Source organism: Limulus polyphemus, unplaced genomic scaffold (assembly GCF_000517525.1).
Source record: "Limulus polyphemus unplaced genomic scaffold, Limulus_polyphemus-2.1.2 Scaffold3952, whole genome shotgun sequence".
NCBI classification, from domain to species: Eukaryota; Metazoa; Arthropoda; class Merostomata; order Xiphosura; family Limulidae; genus Limulus; species Limulus polyphemus.
In genome coordinates, this window is record NW_013669562.1 from 45,989 (window position 1) to 71,033 (window position 25,045).

The 25,045-nt window shown below is 35.2% G+C and overlaps 1 protein-coding gene across 1 annotated transcript in view; it reads left to right on the forward strand.

Moving 5' to 3' along the window:
- LOC106470335 (protein prickle-like) overlaps positions 1–18,236 on the forward strand; it is a 63,460-nt gene extending 45,224 nt beyond the window's left edge. The window contains exons 2-5 of the mRNA XM_013930886.2: positions 4,644–4,898; positions 9,083–9,286; positions 12,609–12,945; positions 15,195–18,236. Coding sequence (XP_013786340.2) covers positions 4,644–4,898; positions 9,083–9,286; positions 12,609–12,945; positions 15,195–16,453 — 2,055 coding nt within the window. The 3' untranslated portion in view covers positions 16,454–18,236. The remainder of the gene's footprint in view (positions 1–4,643; positions 4,899–9,082; positions 9,287–12,608; positions 12,946–15,194) is intronic.
- Positions 18,237–25,045: the final 6,809 nt, after the last annotated feature.

Here is a 25,045-nt window from a genome sequence, read left to right on the forward strand (position 1 = left end):
TTACACTGCTAAATTAGGGACAGCTAGCGCAGATAGCCCTCGTGTAGCTTTGCGCGAAATCCATAACAAACAAACAATCTTTTTTGTTGTTGTTAGCCCATTATGAGAGTTCTAGAGGTGTCACATCCATGCTTGATAATCGAGGAATGTCTTATGTTAGTGTCAATTTGTTGCGGAATTTAGATGAAACGAAAAAAGCTTATTACAAACGTTGGGGTGATATAGCGATATGTCAAACTTAAGCCACACTATCATTACATTGGGATAAGGATTGAGTAAACATGAGATAAAGGCCTGTAATTTATTTAGAATAACAAAAGATGGAAATAAGAATTTGTTGGATTCAAAGCAAGTGTTGGCAATCTTGAAGGAAGTCAAATAATCGTGTAAATGTATTGTTTGCTCTCACCACTAGTAAAGGACATTAGAAGCAGCAAGCCTTGTTCAGATGTAACATGACCTCATTCACTATTTATCAGCTTACTTGTAAAATGCATTTTAAGTGCTTGATTTTCTGCATTAAAAATAAAGTTCCACTCTACAAGTTTCAGCTCGGTCTAACTCTAACGTGTGTCACCATTGACTTAAGGGCTTTCAAATAACTGTAGTTTACTTTCTTTTCAAACACTCGTTACGTTGTCGTCACTTTAGCAAACAATCGTGAAACAGTTTGAAAAAAATATATATACTGATCGTGCAAGTAAATATCCTTGTTTTATTTACTTTAATAATTCGTTTTTAATTAACTCTTTGATTTATAAAACTTAGAAAACTTAATATCTTTCACTGTTGTTGTTTTTCATTTATTTTCGGGCAATTTTTAATGCAGTAGATAGAAACGTAAGTGTTGAGAAATTAATAACGATAGTTACCAGATGCAATAAAAAGTTTAGAAAAATCTTCATATATTGTCATGGGCAACAAGGCTTAGCGAAAGCTCTAACTCGTATGTATGAGTGAGTATATTGATTTGTATGATCTTGTATAACTTCCAACATGTATAATAATCTGTTACAAAGAATTTTTAGAGAAGACGTCTAACAAATTAATTAGCTAAATCAACTTTACGCAACCTTGCGAGGATTAATACATCTATAAGAAATTTTTGTAGGAATAGACAAATAGAAAGATAGATAGACAGATGCTGATGTAGTATATTACCTTAAGCAGTTTAGCGACTCGGAATAATCATTATAGAAATGGCTTCAGATTTTGAATATTGCACCAATTCCTCCTGTTTCCCTTCTCATTTATCTGAGCTTTCGGTTTGTCCCCCTCCCCTTTTCTCCCAGAGCATCATTAGTTTTCATGAATACTCGTGATGTTAATTTCTCTGGTATCTTTGAACTCAAGCAAAACAAATTAGAATCTTTACATTAAAAATAGGGTTGCACAACGAGTTAGGGATGCGTCACAAACAGATAGTTGTAATTAGTTTTCTCTTGAAATTCCAATCACATTATACGTGTGTGTGTGTTTATTCACAATGTTTTTTTAATAATTAATCTAATGGGTTGTTTATGTTATGTTTTGACTCTACCCGGAACAGCATTATGTGACCAGCCAGTGCTGCAACGTTAGTATCAAATGGGTTGATTGATCTTGTAGAATAAGGGGTGGTAAAATGGTTATAGTAATTCAAGTTACAAATATTCCCTGTTCTATTGGAGAATGTCATGTAATTACTTTTTTTTTAATTAAAGGAATTCTGGTAAAGATAGTCGGAAATATAAGATTAATCTATGCATTTTGAATATAACAGAAGACTTTGTTTTGTCGCTTTTATACTCTCAAAAGTCACCCAACTATGAACAAAAATTCGAATCCTATGTAACAAGATTTAAATTAATTAAAATATCCCAAATTTAGAAACGGTGGGATTATTTTTATTGTTTCCCAGCGAAGTGCAAACGTTTCTGAAACTGTAACAGAGCTTGTGAAATATTTTTTTTTTATCAGCGGTAAATTTACGGTCGCATAACATTAAAATCCGGTGTTTGATTCCCCGCAATAGATAAGTTCAAATATCCCATTATGTAGAAAAATAAATGTGTTTTAATTCTGTTTTCTTCCCTGAGTTATGTTACAGCTTCAGTATTTGTTTATCATAAACAAAGTGTTGATTTACAATAAAATAAAAATATGTTAATGCAAAATCATATTGAACATAAATAATTGTAATAATTTATTAATATGTTGATAACACAGTGATCCTAGATTTTTTCAGTCATGAACACTTCTTAGGCTTTTCTTACCTTGAGTATTTTCATGTTGTTTTGATCAATCTCAGTAAATGAATGTTTTTTGTTTTTTTTACCTCCAGTACACGCCAGTAAAAACAAAAAATACTGAACACTAGGTAAGAAACCTGAAAACAAGATTCGTCGTTTCACATTTTTTTTTTTTTTATATTTTAGTCGTCGTGGCTGGAGGTACTTTTCGTTTCGTGAAAAGCCAGTCACTGTTTACGTATATTATTTTATTGACTCGTACGAAATGATCTCAGCTGGAAATATCTACCATTATATTCTTAAACACACAACCCTCGGAGTGACAACAATGATCAGCTTTTCTGTGTGGGTTGTGATGAATACGAACGAGCCAGCTGAATGATCTGATCAAAGCTTTGGGGGCATGTTGGATATTATAGCTCTCGTCAGAGATATTTCTGCTTTATTGGAGTCTTATCTAATAATCTTCATTAACGAAATAGCGGGTAACTTTATCAGAGCCAATATAAACACCCATAAGGTTACATCTTTGATCGAGGTCCTGTATTTTCGTGACCAATGTAAATTTATTATTGGAGCATGGCCCTCTAGGCAGAGCCATAAACTATGATCTCAAAACAAATTTGTCCACCGGTAGCTCAGCGGTAAGCTCTTGGGAATTGTAACACTATAATTCTAGGCTCGGTTCTCGCTGTTAACGCGGCGCACATAGCACATTGTGTAGCTGTGAGCTAAAACCACCAGAAACTAAATTATGAAAAAACTTTTCATTTATTTCGATTTGCGCCGTTTTAAACAGACTAAGCTCACTAAGAACGTTATCAAAGTACGTGGAATAAATGTGAAATGAAAGAAAATTAATTATTACTCACAAAACTCCATAGTTACTCATTCTTATTAAGTGGAATCTTGAAAGCCGTGTTATAGATATGAACTATTATTATTATTATGTAATCCGAGTGTGTTGGGGAACCACCAAAAATGCTTTGGTCACCGTACGCAGAAATAACGTAGAAAAATCAAGACAGTGGTTTCCTTAAGCCTTTAATAAGGGAAAGTTGGTTTTTGTTTGAAGTTAAGCACAAAGCTACACAATGGGCTATCTGTGCTAGGAAGGTTGTTAACCAAAGGACTATCCATCAGCTTCACTTGAGGACGTCTAGTATCTGACTCCATTTACCAGGTTATAACCAGCTTGTTTGTCTACAAACTTGTGTACAGTAGCACCAACAAAGATACCAGGACACAAAACATCTTTATGGATCAAACCGGTTTCGTTATGGTTGAATCAAAATAAATTAATTACAGAACACCCGCAAATACATTCTCAGATTGATATTTTCGGTTGTTGTTGTTTTTGTTTTCTTTGGGGGGAGGGGGGCAAACTTCACACCTTTAATTCTGTTCCAATTATCTATATATATTTTAATATTTTATTACACTTCGTGCATTAAGCGTGGAGCATTGTGTTTTCTTTGTAATGCGTTGCAGGTAACGTTTTATATCTCAAATGGTCTATTTTTTACGCGCAGTACAAGTTCTCTAATGAGTTCACACTATTCACACATACGATATTGGCTATGATGAGATTCCGTGACTTTAAATCAGTGGTGTATGGAACCGCACCTCTATTTATTTATTTATTTTTTTGCATTTATTTCTTTTACTTAAAAATAATAAACAAGTTAATGAATAGTACTTAATGAACTTGTTTAGTATTTTTACAAACTACAGATAAAATATTGTATGTGACCTAAATATGACATTTCATAAACGTAATTGATGAGTAACTGGTAAATAAAAATAAATAAAGTTTCTGAAATGTATTGGGATACAGTTGGCGCGCCGACACACACATGTACTACTACTGTTTATAATGGAGAAGGATGACCTTTTCTCACAAAGTAGCATACATAACGGTTAACTGTGGGTTATTTGTTTTTGACCACATTGGCATGCAGTGCATGACATATCATTTAATAAAAAGATGAAATTTACTCATTAAAATCAAATCAAAACTGTTAAAATGGAATGTGGCTGAAAAACACGTTAGTATTTTCATTTAAAACCGTATCCCAGCTTAGATGTTTAGATTTTTACTACGATGTGTCAGTTTTATAGGGAATGAGTATTAGAAATGTTTTATTTCTGCGTTATTACATAACATCACAGCGATTACAGAAAGGGCATTCCTTAAAGATCATGAGTGTTTTGTGCTAGACTGCGATTACAGAAAGGGCATTCCTTAAAGATCATGGGTGTTTTGTGCTAGACTGCGATTACAGAAAGGGCATTCCTAACGATCCCGAGTGAATGTTATGAAGACTGTTTATAGCTTTTGCTGGTATGCTAGTTGTCTCAAATCGTTCATTTTCTCATAAAGTACATTGTCTTTGATACCCTCTTCCTCAGGTACACCTGTATTTTTCTGCCTTACCAGAAGATAAAGTCCCATACGTCAACAGTGTTGGAGAGAAATATCGAATCAAGCAGCTCTTACATCAGTTGCCGCCACACGACAACGAAGTCCGCTACTGTAATGGTCTCAGCGATGAGGAAAAAAGGGAGCTTCGTTTATTCTCGGCACAGCGGAAACGAGAGGCATTAGGGAGGGGCACTATACGTCAACTTCCGGTTACCCTTCAGTCATCAATGACTTGTGTAAATGTAAGTTAATATTCACTCATAGCTTGAAATCAACTTTACCTATTGATACTTCAGGATTTCCCCTCTTTAAAGTTACTATTCTTAATTATTTATTTTCTAGTGACATTTTTTTTTATTTTCCAGCATTAATATTGATTTTTTGTTGTTTGTAAAATCATCTAATGAAGATCTAATTTCTCAAGTTTTCAATGCCGCATATCTTTCTATATTTGAGAAACAAGTGCTTTACGGTTTGTTTAATAAAGATAAAACAAATAAAAGTTCTATTCAGATTGGAGGTTACAGTGAACCGTTTGTTATTCTTATTTTCTATATATGTAACAGCCTACAATAGGACTGATATGGGCATGAGCACAGTAGTCTTAGTGTCGTGAAATAAAATAGTTGCTCTAACATTAGGCAGTGTAGTTGACCACTAGATGACGCCACTTCCCTGCTACTAAATCTGTTTGCTTTGCCGGAAATAGACGAAGAAATCAATTTCTTATATTGAAGATAGTTTCTCACCTTAAGCACCTATTTTCTTTTAGCACATAGCCATTGCTCTGCTTCTGATCGTCTCTATAAAGTCTATGAAACTTGGTAATAATCTTACGAGTGGATTGGTCATGGGATTCCCATAGCCTTGGAGTCTTCATCAATACGCTTTTATTTATTGATTTTTTATGGTATTTGCTAGAGACTGTTTGATTTCCTCATGAGAGGTCCTCACGGAACACTTGAAACTTCTGAAACTCTCTGGTATTTACTGTCCCTTGGCATCAATTGTTCTTGATTGGAAGCTGATTTATGGTCCTCCCTATTACCGAAACATTCGTCACCTTATTTTTTATTAAATGTAACATCTTTATTCTATTTTCTTTAGTGAGTCAACTTTTTTGATCATGGAATAAAATACTACGTATCTTCCTTTTTTATTACTCGTGATAGTCTGTTAATTATTCCTTATTGTTTCACTAACTATACATTTAATTTACCAACAAAATACATCAAGTTGTTTTGAAATACTTTGCCATATTAACTGATATTTCTATACACAGTCAGATTTAACTAAATAATCCAACTTTGGTTTATTTTTGGCCAATGGCGTCTATATGAATTAGGAACTACCTTATGTGAATTCCAGCATCATTGGCCTGAGGAAAATCGAATTCCAATTCACGACAGCGAAAAAAGTAATATTAATTTGTTGATTTACTTTGATTAATGGGCATGACTTGTTAAACTAAATTTAATTCACCGCCACAGGTTCATTAAGATCAATATCATTAATTCGTAGTTTATAGTTATTGTGTATTTATGAACTTGTTTGAACTAGTTGAAACCGTTCGTCAAACAACATAATTGAGACAAAGCTGTTATTGGATAAGTTAGAATCGGTTGATTAATTTAATTGGATATCAATTTCAGATAAATCGGTTATGATGTAGAATCTTGTTGGGTAAATTAGTTTAATTAGGTTAATTAAACAGTTACGTTATGTTGTTGGATAAATTAGCTTGATTAAATTCGTTGAACAATGACGTGAGACTTTGAACTGAAATTGCATTACTAGCCTTAAGTACATTACTTGAATTGAAAGGACCTTAATTTTGGTAAAATTACTCTAGGCAGACACATATTCAGTAGCTTTGGTAAACTAGTCAAATCTAACGACAGTTGCGATGAGAGTATGGTGCCTGTTTAATCATCTACATCATCGTTATGGTTACTTCATTAACCGTTACTTCAGCAGGTATTGGAATATGTTGATTTACTATAATGTTACAATGAATTAATGTGGATTACTAGAATGTGTATTGAAATGTTAATAGTACAAAATTTTATTTAAAAAAAAATCATTGCCAAGAACAAATTTAGTTAAATTTTCTATAGATTCATTAACGTATCCCAGTTAATGGAAGTCATCGAATGAATAGGTACGTTGTTTTCTGTTCATGTTCTTGGAATGAAGACTGTTTTGCTGATAATATCGGAAAAGCTGACCAGATAGATCCATAGACGGAATTAAACTGCCAGAGGTCATCGTTCCCACATCAATGCCGTAAATCACGATGCTCTTTCTTTTGAAGCGTCGAAGAATGGGGCTTCTGTACAAAGAAAGAATACTTCTGTGAAGTCAGCATGTCTCTCCTAAGCGGTCACCTGGTGGTCATTAGCTATTGATTTCTTTGAAGACAAGACTCACTGCCTCAATCATCGTTGTTTCGTTTTTTTTCGGTTAACCTCCACGTGCACGTAGCTGACTGCAATGACACTAGAAATTGCTTTTGTGATTGTAGAGGCCAGTCAGCTAGATGGTGAAAAGATTGAGAGGAGACCAGGAATAAATGGACAAAGTCAGTGAATCGAAAAAAATAGATCTTTACTTGTGTGAAAGGTTCATAGTCTGCTTAGTTTGTCCTCCCAACACTTTCTTGAACTCGAACGCGTTGTTTCTCTCTCTCACACACAGATATTTATATTGAAATATCTATTCTGTGGTTAAGCAAGCTAACATCGTAATCGAATTAAGTAAACTATATATATAAAATTATTTAGTAAATTTGGAAAATTTAGATATAGCTCAAGTTGAATATATATTTATGTGTGTGTGTACAGCTACGTTATATGTTTCCTTATAAGTAAAGTAAGATCCTCTCTACCCTGACCTCATCCTCTCCACTACTCCCTCTTGTGACACTTTATCCCATAGGAAGAGGTATTCAAACTGTTTTCCACAGATGAATCATCCTGTCCGCAGCTGTTAACGACTAAATGACAATCTTTTACCGGTCATAAAATTATAATGCTTCATAAAGACGTGCTAGAAAGTTTGATGTTGAAACACAGAGGGTTCGAGGGGGTAAAATTGGCACGCGCGGGGAGTAGTGGTAACAGAGAGGGGTGAGCTGTTCTCTGGTGATTACTAAATATTACTGCTGAATCACTTCTCAGTAGTATAGTTCGTGTACTAAAAATTCGATATTTTCCTTCGATTAATTTCAACTGAGTTATAAATCATGTTAGCTGGGGTTATTTTTTGCAACGGTAGATGATAAAGCGTAGTTAACCCAGATCACAAGTGTCTCTGTTCTTGTAACTGCATTGTGCAAGGGCTTGTAAGGCATCTTATTGTTTCTGGTGTTCCTATTTGGCATCTTATTGTTTCTGGTGCTCCTGTTGTTTTTTTTTTCTCTTCTTACCAGTGTTGTGTACTCCAAAGTTCTTGCATTGGAAGTCCTGAATTTGAAAGTTAAATAAACAGTTTTCTGTTGTATTTCATATTTTGGATATATATATGCACACACACACACACAAGTCTGGTAAAAAATACGTTGTGTTTTAGTATACGCAATAATTTAGGGTTTAAATATGTGTGTATGACCCGAAATAATTGCGAATACTAAAACTGACAAAAGTCGTGAACAAGACGTTCTCTAGAAGAAATAACCAACTACATAACTTACACACACTTGTCACGTTTAAAACACGAGATAAAACACCTATTTTTAACTTCTGTGTCAGAGATGAGAAGCAGTTAAATTTTTTTTAATCAGTTTGAATTAAATAAGTTTACAGCAAGTAAAGACTTTGTATTGTTTTCATACTGCTGGTAGTATTTTCGTAAGGATCTTCCCGGAACTTCATAAGCAAGTGCCCCCCATTGGGACAGCGGTATGTCTGCGAACTTATACTGCTAGAAACCAGGTTTTGATACCCGTGGTGGGCAGAGCACAGCTAGCCCTTCGTGTAGCTTTGTGCTTAATAACAAACAACATCATAAGCAAGTTTCCTGCCTTTATTTCAGAATATTTCTAATACTTCATATGCTAATTTCGATCTGTAACTAACACTTCACAAGAAGGTGGTCAAAGCTTTGTCTTCGAAAAGCGTAGCCCAAGAGTTGGCGGTAGGTGCAGATCACAAGCTCCTACTGTCTAGTGTACCAGTTCAAGATTAGGAACGGATAGCGTGAAAATCCGAAAACAAACTTGTTTAGTTTACATACTTGTCGGTCAAGATATTCTTCGTTAATTTCCATAATAGACAAATACAAGTATTTCATACAAACTTGTTACATCCAGAATCATATTTGTTTTATCATGGATCACGTTAGCGTTGAACAAGATGCTACGTTTTAAAATATAAGCATTTTATTTGATCAACTTTATTGAATATTTATTTTATTTTCAAATATCTAGTGTGAAGAAGCGATAGGAGGCGGAGACATTTGTGTTTTTGCTTCTCGTGCTGGACCAAACACTTGCTGGCATCCCGCGTGCTTTGTATGCTCGGTCTGTGGGGAACTGCTCGTCGACTTGATCTATTTCCACAGGGAAAACAAACTGTACTGTGGTCGCCACCACGCGGAGAGTCTGAAGCCGAGATGTGCAGCTTGTGATGAGGTAAGTCCGTTATAGAAGCGTGTAAATATGTGTGGGATGTGGTGGAGACCATCATAATTCGGAATGTCACCCCCCAAAAAAACACAGTAACCCACTACACTGTAACTGCCAACAGCAACACACAGCTATATATAAAGGATGTCCTAAATATAAGGACATAAAAATTAGAATCTACAATATACACAATAACTAAAAGCAAACACACATAAACATACTGAAACAAACACACATAATCCGGAAATAAAAACAAACAGTATTTCCAACACCAGTAACACACAATACACCCGTACAGACAACAACATACATTTACGCAGAGGCAGCACAATTACAACTACTAAATCAAGAAACGCTAATGCCAACAAAACAAAAATCAAATCACAGAAAGCCTACCAACAAACATACTTGAAACCGAAACAAATTCCCCTACCAAAAAACATACTTGAAACCGAAACAAATCCCCTACCAACAAACATACTTGAAACCGAAACAAATCCCCCTACCAACAAACATACTTGAAACCGAAACAAATCCCATCTTTGAAGCATTTAAAAATACATCCTTAGTTTTCATACAACAGCACAGAAACCCCCAAAACAGTACAGACGGTTTCACACTTTTAACAGAAATTGCTAAACAACACCTTATACCTGTTATTCCACACATCATACATATATTCTTGGGCCCAGAAACCACAAAATCAATTAACAAAACATCAAAAACCGAGTAAAATATAAAAAGTCACCCCATTCCAGAGCTTCACCTACACCGGCCATAGGAAATCTGTGTAAATACAGACACATTACATGTATGAATATAACTTCCGTACGTATGGACGTCTGTGTAAAAATAAACACATTACATGTATAAAGATAACATCCATATCTGTGGAAATCTGTTTAAAAACAACAGACACATTACATGTATAACGCATTACAAGTGTTATACGCCGTTATAATAAACGTGTTGCCTGCTGTCACTTTCTGGAAGATGTTTCTATTTATCACTTACAAGCTGGGATATCCATCCTTTGTCCGGATTATGAACTTTTAAAAAATGTGGAGGTGGATGCTATGATAAATAACATAAAAAATCGTAACTTTCACACAAGTTATTTATAACAGATTATTACAGTATTCATTATTACCTCATTAAAAGTTTTGTATAAGCTTTAAAAACTCAATATGTATATACTTAAAACTTGGTATACATTTTGCGATGGTCAGGGTGACTTTGTATTAAGAGGTAGAGGCGAAAGTAATGGCGGTAAGGGTGCTTTCTGTTACCCGCTTTCAACACCCAACTCTTAATGTCCTTCCACAGTGTTTCACGTGATTAATTAATTGACGGTCATTGGCCGCAAGAGTGACACGGGTTAATGTAGGAAGTGGGTATAACTCAAGAAACGGCTCTTTATATCAGCATTATAGTGATTGTTGGAGTAAAAGCTTCAGCTTAGTTTATTTATTATTGCAACAGTGTCGGCCTTTTTTCCATTGCATTTCTCCATAGGGAGTGCTAGTGCACTATCCGAGATATGTAAGACATTGTGTGCTCTACCCCCACATTTTGTGTATGTTCTGTTATAGAAAATTTAATACGTTTTTTGTGTAAGGACGTGGCGCCATCTATGTATGCAGTTAACGTTAACTTACGTCAAAGATAATAAATGCTCAATAACAGCAATAATGGGGGTAAAAGGGTTGTTAGCCCCCCATTAACAATTCCTTGTCCCAAATATCATCCCACAAAGTTTGGTTGAGATTGGCCCAGCGACCTAGGAATAGTTAGATAAGAGACAAACAGACAGACACATATCTTTTTGTGCTTTATGTATATATATTTGACCTAGCGATAGTGACTGGAATAGAGAAGAGATAGTACAAAATGAAAGACTAAAACAATGTTGTCAATTTACAGTGTATGAAATGATTACACCATGACTCTGTTAGAGCGGTGTATACAGCTTACTGGAGAGTTTCTTGTAGAATTTGGTGATTACTTCCATATTAAGTTAATATCAGGATTACCCACAAATACATAGCTATCCTAAGGAAATATATATACTGATTGTGCATTGAAACATCATTGCTATATTGTGAGGAGAAGAAATCCACTGTAAATTTTAAAGTAAAGCCCAGAGATACAGCTTTTGAATGAATTATATATATTTTTTCATTTATTACAACGTTTCGACTACTCGTATAGTCATCAGCACAACGAATCAACATCACATTAACATTAGAAACTTTAAAAAATTATGTACTGAGAACAACATTAATAGAAGAAAAATATGAGAAGCATGTGAACTAAAACCTAGTTTAAATCTAAATACAGGTGTCGTTCTATACGTTTTCCAAATTAGAACAAAATCCTCGCGCATTATTTCATACAGTAGACAACAATTACCTAATGATGACCACACGAGTGGTCGAAACGTTGTAATAAAGTTGAAAAAAACTAATCCACTCAAAAGCTGTATCTCTGAACTTTTATTTATACTGCTGTGTTGTACTATATTCTTCAAGCAGGTATACTGATGAAAAATTAGTGATTTCAAAGATTCACGAAACATCTTAATATCTCAATGATTCGTTCGAAGTGATGACTTCATCTGTTACTTTTCCCTGGTTTTATAATTACGCGGGAAAACACTGCATCAGTAACAACAATGTCCTTCAGAATAATAATAATAATTAATTATTGTTGTTTTCTCAACATAGTACACGTTAAATAATTCATTTTATTCTAAAGCCACTCCGCCCTAATTTTTCTCTTTTGACTTAAAGGTATTTAGATTTCTGCTTTAACGCAAACGCGACTTTTATGTTTCTTGCGTCTATTTATGGGTATCAAAATTTTATTCAGTTTTAACTCCGGTAAATTAAGTCTACCATCTTAGCCAAAAGACAAACACAAACACACGCATATTCCAAACTAGATAGAACCTTTATATATATATATATATATATATATTACATCACTAGATAACACTACTTCGAAGTTATTTGTTACTTTCACCTTTCTTGGCGCAGAAATATCCATAAAATAAAGATTCACGATGTTAGGAAACGTTCAAACCAAGTAGGTTAACAAATAATACAAAAACCCTGTAACCTGAGCACTTTCTTTAGTTATAAGATTCTAGTAAGAGCATAATATATTTGTTTATAGGCCACTATATATATATCTGATATTGATTATTTATAAAATCGTAAGTTTGACAGTGGAGGTACATGCATTGCCACGTGGTTTTCTGTAATCTAAGCTCAAAACTTTCACATTTTATATAATGATTAGTGGTGTCCTTTGCCGTTTCTTACAGATTGTTTTTGCTGACGAATGTACAGAAGCAGAAGGAAGAGCTTGGCACATGAAACACTTCTGTTGTTTCGAGTGTGATCGCCAACTAGGGGGTCAGAGATACATCATGAGAGAAGGGAAGCCATATTGTCTCCACTGTTTTGATGCTATGTTTGCTGAGTACTGCGACACGTGCGGAGAACCAATAGGAGTTGACCAAGGACAAATGTCACATGAGGGTCAGCACTGGCACGCCACAGAAACGTGCTTTCGCTGTTATACTTGTCATGTGCCACTACTGGGGCGTCCATTTCTTCCTCGCCGTGGTCTCATCTATTGCTCTGTTCCTTGTAGTAAAGGTAATACGTGATGATTTGGAGTAATTTACAGTACAAGAAAAGTTCAGAAATAAAACTTTACTCGTGACATTTTTTTTTCACTAGTTAATTTCCACTTTTTTTTACATGAGTATAAGGCACCGTTAAAATGAGTTATTGATCAATTTTGTTGAGACAGTTTGGACGTAAAATCTTACGTTCGTTTAAGTTCCTTCTAACTATAAAACACTGATGATGTCCCCCGGTAAGTCTTCGAATTTACAATGCTAAAATCAGGAGTTCGATTCCCGTCGGTGGACACAGCAGATAGTCCGGTGTGGTTTTGCTATAACAAACACACACAAACTAAACACTGATGACCTTGTCATTCATTACCCAAATCGTGCTTTGATATGAATGTAAGAGCATTTATTCAGCAGACTTAACTTATGTTGTTTTTCATTAATTGACCAAAAGCAACAATCACTTGGTTTTCAGATATTTCTAAGACACCATTCGAACCAGAGACAATACGGTAGGAAATGAATGACTCAACCGTGTTTCATTACTTGTGAACTTATGAGTTTGCATTAATGAAATTTGCCATATACAATCATACCTGATAGATTACAGATAGTACAATGTATATTACAATTAAATTAAATAATTCTCAGTCCAATGAAAGAGAAATCTCCAGAGACGTATTCCGGAGCTCTAGTTAGTTCCAATAATGGATCTTACTCTGTACAATTATGTGTCCCTTTTGACCCTGAAATTATCAATGATCCGCCCCTCTAGCGGCGATACAGACTCCAGTGTTGGAGCCAGGTCGCGACATGCCAGTTGTCGAGCTGAACCTGGAAGTGATTCTGGTTCTTCATTCAGTCTGGAGACTCGACTTCATCCCATAGAGTTCTTGTTTAAAGCTCTGCCCTCTAGTGGCAGATCTGCTAAATGTTCGACTTCCTGCGGTGCCATTCCTCGCAGTAGAAGTTATGGGGGGGGGGGCTTTTGAAACGATTTGAAGTGCAATATAGAAATGCTCTTCCATTCTCAGACCCCGGGAGTTAAATCTAACACATTGCCACAGAATTGAAAGTAAAGTTGTGGTTAAGTTAACTGAATAGAGGAATTGACTGTCACGGTTATACCCTCACAGATCATGTTCAGTGATATAATTCGGCTCAATTCTTAGATCTTCAGATCAGCTGCTCAGCACATTAACCACTCTACCACGCTCGGCTATTTGTTACATTAATTCCATTTAAATGTAGTACATAAATGCTAATTAATTATAGATGTCGTTACTGATTAAAAAAAAAACAGTATTGTGATGCCTATAATTCATGTATTTTGAAATATATGAATGTGCCTTCTCAAACGACTATTATATAACAGTCAGAAGAAATAAAAGTGTTACAATGACCCTTTAGTTTCTTGAGATGATTCGTGGTTCTTTCACAGAGTATGTGCTTCTTCTCAAACAGTCTAAGTGAAAAAAAAAGACAGGAAACAGTTTTTAAAAATATGATTAAAAAATAATAATTATATAAAATCCATAAGAAACAAATATATAACTTTTTTAATTTGAAAATATAACTAAAACAATGTCTGCATTGTAAGATAGATGAACCCCTTCAAAATACATTATGTTTGTATTTGTAAAAATATTGTGTGTAGGCTTATGAATTGTCCCGTCTACTTTATTATTAACCTAGAAACCCGTGGTGGGCACGGCACAGATAGCCCATTATGTATCTTTATGTTTGTGTACAGCCACTTCTTACTATAGGTGTTACATTCATGGTCATATTTTTCAATCTGTAGCAAAAAAAAAATGATCAACGTCAATTCGAATGAAAACTAGATGCTGTTTTTATAGAAATTACATTTAAAAGCTTCTCTCTGTTATTAGGAACTTAATTTCAGTTCAAGTCTTTGCGGAAATGTCCTTCTAGTACTATCAAGATGTTAAGACTAACAGTTAAAAAACTACATTATCGGGACGAACTTGCCAAAGTTTAAAAGTTATGTTGTAACTTTTATTTTATCTGTTTCGGCAAAAATTATTTTCAGCAATAATAGAAATATATGCAAAATGATATTATCAACTTTTGGATTAAAATTATTATCAACTTTTGGATTAAAATTATTATCAACTGTTGGATTGAAAATTAGTAAAATTTTACTGATATTTTTGCTCTTTCTTTTATTGATAACAAATGTAGTGTGAATATACTTTTGTGCGCACTGTTTTTCCTAAAATTTGATTGTTGTTCATCCGTTATCAGGCGAACTACCAACGCCTAAATCAAGTTCAAGAGAAAGCCCAGTGACATCATCTCGTGAGCAAAGTGTGAAACAAAGTCCGAGCCAGAGCCCTTCCTTAAGCCGCAAGTCTGGAACCTTTTCTCTTCCATACCAGGACAGTATCTCGGATCATAGCTCTCTTCGCTCGGAGCAAACTGAAAAGGTAGAAAACATTTGGAGAGCTCAAACAAATGCTGCCGGAGAAATCAGTATCGTGGAGGAAATAAGCAGTAGCAGCCCCCGAGGGTGCAGCACTATGTATGGAACGAGTAGTGGTAATGGCCGAACTAGGGAACCGCTGAATCTATCGGACTTTACACTAGACGCCCTGATGGCAAATGCTGAGGTGTTTGTGGAGGTGGTTCAAGAAATCCAACATCGTCAACAGAGACGACAGTTATCTGTGGTCCAGAAACATCAACAACGTCTCTCTGGGGCCCACTTCTCTATGCCAGATCTCACGCGAGACGCCAGTACATCGGCGCAGGAGACACCACCACTGACTCCGCCAACAGTGCGTGATGTATCAGAAAAATGTAGTCAGGTGAAAGAGAAATCTCCAGAACTATATTCTGGAGGTCGAGTTAGTTCCAATAGTGGATCTTCCTCTAGACAATTATGTGTCCATTTTGACCCTGAAATTATTAAAGATCGACCTCCTAGCGGCGGTACAGACTCCAATGCCGGAGCCAGGTCGCGACATACCAGTTGTCGAGCTGAACCTGGAAGTGATTCTAGTTCTTCATCCAGTCTGGAGACTCCGCCATCATCCCATAAAGTTCCTGCGAAAGCTCTGCCCTCTAGTGGCAGGCCTGCCAAACATTCGTCTTCCCGCGGTGCCATTCCTCGCAGTAGAAGTTACGGGGGTCACCCTTCTTCGGGGGAAAGCTTTCGAGACGATTTAAATCACAGTGCAAGAAAGCTCTCCCATTCACAAACCCCGGGAGGTATATCTAACGCACACGACAGGGGAATTGAGAGTAAAGTTGTGGATAAGTTTCTTAATTCGCGAATTGTTAAACAAGACGATGAAGACTGTTGCAGCACATGTTCAAGTTCAAGTTCTGACGACTACCCCTACGAACTACCACCGAGAAGAGCTTACGGGGGCGTAAGGATTTCCTACGTCAGCAATGATGCCCTTGCTGTGGCTCGTCAGAGAACTCGTACTCTTCCCTTAACTAGAGCATCGAATGATGACAGAAAAAAAGAGCAAAATAAAAATTGTATTCTTTCGTGACATTATACATCTATCTTCGATATATCCAAGCCTTCCTCCAAAGCTTGTGGCTCTGTATGTCATACAGCTATATGCAACATTGAGTTTCTCCGTTTCTTTTAGTTGCACACAAGTTATAGGATTCTTTTTTCGAATATTTTACAAAGTTGTTTGTGAAATCAATACTGAAAACTGTTTGAAGTTTTATTTTTAAAAAAGTATTAAAAGTTGTGTTATTGGATAGACAGTAATAATAATAATAGTTTTTACCAAAATGCGATGAAAATACAAAGTTTTCAATGTTATGTACACACGTGATAAACAAAATTTTAAGACATTATTTCAACATTAGTGACAGATAAGTGACATTGCAATGTTAAATGTTATTTCCAGTGCCAAATTTTTGAGGTATTGCTTTTCAATATATATATATATATATATCAATGAAGTACTGTTACAGTAATACTACATCAGATTGTATGAATTTGGATTGGCGAACGCTGTCTTGATATAACTTAACCACAACGTTCATTTTTCATTGACAAGAATAGTTTAATCCAGATTTCGAACAGTTACTCGTACCGGGCTTGTAAATCATTCAGATTCTACTGGTCATTTTTGTCTTAGTTTCCGCTCTATGCAATAGCGGTGTGTTTCACTAAAAAAGTACTGTAGTCCATTACAAATCAATAATAAAAACATTGTCTTCCGAGTAAATACAATTAATTGTATTACACGCCTTTCATTATTTTTTTCTTGATCATCTCTGGTTTTCACATATTATTCTGATGCCTGACTTACATATGTTTCCATTTGTATCTCTAAGGTAAAGTGTCAAATATTACCATTTTTACCATTTATCAATTAGCCATTGTGATTTACTTTGACTTGAAATGACACAATGAACTGACTGTGTTAACAATAAAACTTAAAATACCTATAAAAAAAATTAGGTATATTGCTTGAGTGAAGTTGTAACTTTACAGAATGTAACCTAAATTTTCATAAAATGTAACACGATTTGCACGATATCGGTAAAAACATCGTAAATTTGTTTCATTTTTGATTTTCTTACGAACAATGAATGAAGTGATTTATTGAAGACCATACCATGGAAATCGCTTGGTGCGAAATATTAATTTGTAAACGACTGAATAAACCCCTACTTTCTGGGATATAGATCATGTTACAAGTATTTGACATTTCGTTTTTCAATTATTATTGTTCTGTTATCTAAAGCAGCTTATATGTTTTCTTCTTTTTAAATAAAATTTGAAAAAAAAAAGAAAAATTCAAATCAAATAATTATAACTCTAAAGATTAGTTTTAGTGCCTTTTGTGGGCACATTGAAATTTTGTTGAGTCAGTAAAAGAGAATGAAGCTTGTAAGAATTTATTTATTTCTTAAATGCCATTAACCACATTAAAAATATACAACATAACTAGTGTTGTAATTACCAGAAACAAATTTTTTATACAAAATACTTAAATTGGGCTTCTCAGATATACACTTATTGTTACAAAGTTTAATACTATTAGTAAAGAATATTGTGCGGGTTATCCAAATAGCTGTTTAATCGTTCTAAATCAAAGTAACAAGCCCAAAGATTGATCAGTGAAATTTTACACCATTTTGTATTAGACGAGGTTTAATAGATGTTGGGTATAATACTCCTCCTCTGTGGTCTCTTCTAGTGTATGATGAATTCAAACTGTGTGTGTTGCGTTAGAGCAATGTATGTTGAATTAGATTTTGTACAAAATTCAGATTTATACCTTAGAAGTTATAGATCATTAACTATTAAACCAGTATTGATTTTTGTATATATTATTTGTGAATATAAAACAAAAACAAAAGAGAGTAAAGCGTTGCTCATTCTTGAAAAATATGTAGAAATAACTACTTTTTTCTTATCTTGTGATAAACGTGTTATTAAAATCCTAATTACAGATCCATATTATATCTAGATCAGTTACTCATAAATTCGTTTTATTGGTAGCAAATGTTTTCATATTTGAAGCTTCTCACAATATTGATAAAACACGAAGCATGATGATATTTAAATCATAGACGGTCATCGTACCCATGAGACAATTGACAGGTGATTCATAGTTAACTGCTTCTACTATTATAATGTGACGAAATAGTTCATTTTTCCCTAAACAGTATTTTGGATTATTTATTTGGTATTCTGTTTTCCTCAGATGTTTCTTGTTGAAGTATTATGAATTGAATGAGGTGAGTCACGTCATATTATAAAAACATTTCATTGTTTTGCTATTAAGCACAAAGCTACACAATGGGCCATCTGTTCTCTGTCCAACACAAAGAATCAAATCCCGGTTTTTAGCGTCACAAGCCTTTAAACTGAACGCCGTACCACTGGGAGACAAAGTATTTTATAACGCAGCGTTGCATTAGCAAATCAGAAACATACATTTGTGTATTTTATACATGCGTTTATAAAATTGTTGTACATAGTGTAAACGCCCTAATTTAAAATCCAGAGAAAAGCCACATTCTCTAAGGAATGAATGAGTAATTAACCATTATTTCATAACGTAAGTGTTCAATTAACAATATAGTTTTATTAACAGATGGAGCCACCTAACGATAGCCAGTGTTACTGAAGTACAAATATACCAAATTAGTGTTTATTAAACATGCGAAAATGCTCTCCACAGCTGGCGGTACAACCAATTAAGGAATGCCTTAGGCCTATACTACGTGTGTCATCAAAATAATAATAAAAATAGGCATAGGCCTTTTATAAAGAGAAACTGCAGTCCACAGCAGAAGGAGTGGCAAATGAGAGAGTGTATCTGATTACATTTTAAATTGTGCTTTTGGTGAAGAAGAATAAATCTGTAATATAATCATTAAAAACTTGGTCCATATTTTAATACAGACTAATAAATTGGGCGCAATATCGTACTATTACTGACACAACTAAATTAATTTAGATTATATACGTTTACTTACAAAGGACTAAAAATTCCATGAAATATTATACCCTCATCTTCTTTATACGAGACCTAATTGTATTTGTTTAATTACTCAAGCTGTGGTAATGAGCCTTAAATAGGCGAAACTGCAGCTCAGCCATTTAAGTAAATCCTTAGTCCTATACAAGCTGTGATAATCTTTGTTTGTAATTAAGCACAAAGCTACACAATGGACTATCTGTGCTCTGCCCACTACGGGTATCGAAACCCGGTTTCTAGCCTTGTAAGTTCGCAGACATACCACTGGGGGGCATACAAGTTATGTTATCAAACTAAATAAATTCGGTAAGACCTCATGTAAGGCAGATGAGTATATAATATTTGTGGGGTTTTTGACTCCATTTTATCTCGCCGTCTATAAACCTTAATTAATTTAGTCGTATGAATAAATTAAGATATTGCGCCTAACTGTTTAATGATTATATCGCTGATTTATTTACATTTCCCCAATGGTAAAATTGAAAATACATTCAGATACAAGTGATATTTTATATGTTACCGTTGGTGAAAAAGAAAAATTTATAACATATAGAATCATTGAAGTGTTTGTTTGGGTATGATATCGAAAAGTAATAGTTAAAGATATTAAGAATGACTTAAATATTAGATAAACGTCATAATTATTAGAAGCTTAACTATATTTCGTTGGTTTGTTGACCCAAGCTGTGGAGATGAAGCCTGAATATGCAAAACTGCAGTTCACAGCAGAAGGTGTAGCGAATAAACAAAATGCAACAGGCCTGAAGATCAGAGATTAAATTTGAAGTTTTACTTGTCGTGAAAATAAAATAAACTTGTAATACAATCGTTTATCATTTTATCTGCTATATTAAACACAATAACAAATTAGGCACTATGTTATATTATTCACACATTAAAATTAAATTATGTTACTATATGGTGAGTTACAAAGGACTCAAAAATCCCATAAATATTTTATACAAATCTTTTATAAGAGGCCTAATGTATTTGTTGGTTCAATGTCCATAGATCTGCTGAAAATTTTTAGTCCACAGCAAAGGGAGCGGTAAATCAAATAATATATTAAGCTTGTACGTCACATACTTTCAATTTTACTTTTGGTTGAAAGAAAGCAAATTTCTGATATAATCCTTAAACTGTTGGCTCACTCTCTAATACAGAATTTAAAAAAATCAAGCAAAATACCATATTATCACTGAGTCACCTAAATTAGTATAGTATATTATATGGTAAGTTAACAAAGACTAAAACTTCACGGCTATTATTTACACATCACCATTTTAACAGACCTAACCGTTTTTCATTGTTTTCTTATCCAAATTGTACAGATGAGCCTTTGTCAGAATTTAATATATAATTCTTCTCCAATTGTCAGAATTTAAAGGCTTTTAGTTATATTTCTAAGTGGTATAAATATATACTATGTTGTTGTTGGGCTTAGGATTTTTTATACAGTAGGTGTCTGTGACTTGTTAACGATAAATTCAACGATGAATAAACAGCACACACTTCACCTGTTTTCAAAATAATATATATATTCAGAACAAGTTAACATATGTACAATAAATTCTTCAACACTATAGATATTATAGACATATCATAAATACTATATATGTAGTTCTCTCCTTCTTGTCAAATATCCACTTAGGCCTATTCAATTACTTTAGAATTTTCAGTTGACAAGCCGAACTATCTTCTCTATTTCTATCACACTAGTATTCTCTGTGATTCACTTACAATTGTGGCGCGAGTTATTGTAATCGTTTGGTTTTCTTTCTTTTGAAGATCCTTTGTCAAAGTGCACTCAGGCTGATTCAATTACTTTAGAACCACGCTTTGACGGAATAAAATTATTTTTCTGATGTTCTTTTCTACTGTTAGTTTCACTCTAACATATTAAACGTTAGGCCTATCACTTCAACGGTAGTTAACTTCACACCAATTTTATTCTCTTTTGGTATTATGCTGCTGCTTCCAGCTCGTCTCACTCTGTTTATATCTTTATCACTTAATCGTCTATCCGCCTTCTATATTCGCGACGTCAATGAATTATTAACAAAACTTCCTATAATCTTCTACTTTTAACTCTTATTATAATAAACAATAATAAAATATTCACTCACAAAAATAAATGAATCACTAATATCTAAACCAAAGAGTCTTTTATATTATGACATAATCCCCTCTTCAAGATAAAATATTTACAATATTTTTTATTACTATATACAAAGACTATTCTTAGTCCATACACAAGTCTGCTCATACTGTCTGCTCCAACATTTGCAGTCCCTTTGATAGCTTCAATGTAGTTCTGAAGGTACAATTCTCACCTCATGATCCTCGCACTGTCGATCTTGCACCTCTGAACGAATGCAAGTGGTTGCTTGTCTGTCTGGATGATGAACTCCTTCCCATATAGATAGTTCTAAAATTTCTGAATGGCAAATATTATGGCCAGACAATCTCGTTCAATCATGGAGTTGTTCTTCTCACTATTTAACAGCTTTTTACTTATATATGTTACTGAAAACAGTCCATCTTCATGTTCTTGTAAACGTACTGCCCTAATTACAATGTCTGAAGCATCAGCCTGAACAATGAATGGTTTGTTGAAGTCTGACATTCTAAAAATTAGTGAGATTCCCAACATGTTCTTTAACTTCTGGAATGCCACCTGGTGTGGTTGTTCCCACTTCACCTTGTTGGGCAAGCCTTTCTTGGTCAGGTCAGTAAATGGTGCAGTAATTTCAGCATAATTTGGGATGAATTTCCTGTAGTATCCCACTAACCCCAGAAAGGATCTTACTTGCTGCTTGGTCATTGGAGCTGGTGTATCTTGTATGTGGATTATTTTTCCTTTTCCATGGCTGTCTGTTGGCCCATCCCCACTGTATGCTCAACAAACTCCAGCAAAGAATATCCGATGTATCACTTGAATGTTCTGATGGTGAGGCCTGCTGCCCTCACTCGCTGGAACACTTGTCTAAATCTCTTCAGATGGTCTTCCCATCTTTCAGTGTGTGTCAGAATGTCATCCATATAGTGCTCAATGTTGGTGCTGTTGTGCAGAATCCTCCTCCTCATGTGCTTGAATGTAGCTCCTGAATTGACTAACCCAAATGGCATCCACTTAAATTGGTAACATCCATCTGATGTCACAAATGATGTCTTCTTTTTAGATCCCATCTCCATCGGGATTTGCCAATAACCTTTACTGAGGTCGATCTTTGAAATGAACCTGGCCCCATCTAGTTTTGTCATGATGACCTTTGGGTTGCCCATAAGTTCAGAGTCGAACTTTGTCACGAGGTTCAGCTTCCGGAAGTCTATGCAGAAATGGTTTGATCCATCCATCTTTTTCACGATTACAACTGGTGAACAGTGGGCTGAATTTGAAAGCTCGATTATTCCAGCTTCCAACATTGTCTCAACTTCCCGCTATATCAGATCTGTCATTGAATAAAGCATCTGATAGGGCTTCACTTTGACTGGATCCCTGGTTGTGGTCTCAATCTTGGTTTGCACAATGTTTGTCTTTCCTGGTTTATCCATGAAGATATCTGCGTACTGGCACACAGTAGGTCTTGTAACTCATCAGTTTGCTTGCCCGTCTGTTCTTCACTGATGTTTACATCTTTGTATGTTTCATCTCCATCTAGTGGTCTTAGGTTTAGTAGGTCCTCATCTTCTACAACAAAGTCACTGTCTTTTGATTCTGCATCTATGATGGCCAGACCTGCAACATCCATCTCTGTTTCAATAGCTGCACCCATTAGGTCTTATTCTCTCCCAAAATACTTCTTCAACAGATTGGCATGGTAGATCTTGATCTCCCATTCATATTTACCTTGTAGTACGTTCTGTTGAGTACTTCCTGTACTTCTAAAGGTCCTTTCCATTGCAGGGTGAGTTTGTTGTGGTTTGTGGGTAGCAGAACTAAGACCTTTTGTCCAACCATAAAATGTTGATCCTTGGCCTTCTTGTCATATAAATGACAATATAAATGAAGGGTAAAAATTCTGTACTTGCTTGTGGGATTTCTCGATAAGCGCATAATACTGCCTGCAAGTACCTGTCCCAGTCATGCGGTTTCTCTTGGCACATCTTCTTTAGCATACTCTTTACAACTCCATTTACTCTCTTGCAAAGTCCATTACATTTAGGATTGTACATGGTGGTAAACAATTGCCGAGTACTGATGATTCTGCACACTTTTTGCATCAGTTCTGAAGTAAACTAGGTCCCTCTATCACTCAAGATTTCTCTCAGAAAGCCAACTCTGCAAAATATCTCCAGGAGGGCTTCTGCTACTCTCTCTCTCTCTCTATCTTCACCAGTGCTAGTGCTTCCAGATAATGTGTCGCATAGTCGACTACTGTCAGAACATACCAGTTGCCCTTGTCAGACACAGGTGTTAGTGGCCTGATCAAGTCCACAGCTGCTCTGCTGAATGGCTCTTTTATGAGATGCATCTCCCTCAATGGCATTTTGGCTACCTTCCCTTTAGGTATTGTCCTTTAGCAGATGTCACATGACCTGCAGAATCTACTCACACCTCCAATGACTCCCGGCCAATGGAAGTTACTGGTGATTCTGTCTGCCATTTCCTTTGTTCCTTGGTGTCCTCCCACAATTGATTCATGAGCCAACTTCATCACTTGAGTTCGGTATTCTGTTGGCACTATGATCTGTTTAACTTCTCCAGTATAACTGCCTTGATAGATTCGATATAGAACTCCCTTCCAGTCCTCTATTCTATAAGTATCTTTCCCCTTTCTTTTGTGCTCGCCTTTCTTCTGGACATTGTCCCAAAGTTTCTGCAGTGAAGGGTCTTTCTTCTGTGCTTCCTTCAATTCCTGCAAACTTAAATTCTGGATATTGCCTTTTTACACTTGCAGGAGCTTGATGTATTGTTTGCTCTTCTTTTCTTGAGCTCTGGTAGTGACTGCAGATACTTCATCAATCTTCTTTCTGTCTAGTTCCTCAAAGTTTCTACTACCTGGTATGTTTCCTATCATCAAGTCGTGTATTGGTTCCTTGATACATATGGCCTCAAGGTCTCCTGCATAATATGGAGTATCCACCTTTATTTTTGCTATGAGAAATTTTCTCACTATTCCATTAATTAGCACATACAAACATACCTTGCCTGTCATCTGATCATTGGATACTAAACTGGTTCTCACTGCTGCACTACTGCACCCAGTGTCTCGTAGAACTTTTACATTCTTGTCCCCAATATAGCCTTCACATATTGGCATATTATTATTTGTTGGTACCTCTTGATATTTGTCACATGCTCCCATCATTATTGGCACTGTTGATCCGTTTGCTAATTTGAGCCGACCATTTGTCGTGCACTGATCAATCATGCTTTCTTGTATCGAATTTGACAAGTAGTCTTGATTCTCTTTCTTTTGGCAGCACCATCCATAGTGCCAGTCACTCTTTCCTTGTTTCTTACTAGCACTGTCTTTGTAAATGGTTCCAGCTGCCTTAGGTTGAAGTTTCTGCTGTTGTTTGCTGGTAATGGACTTGCATCTTTTGCAAAGTGCCCCATTTTATAACAAACATAGCATCTCTTCTCCCTTCTGTTTATTAACATCCTGTCACCTTTGGTAAACT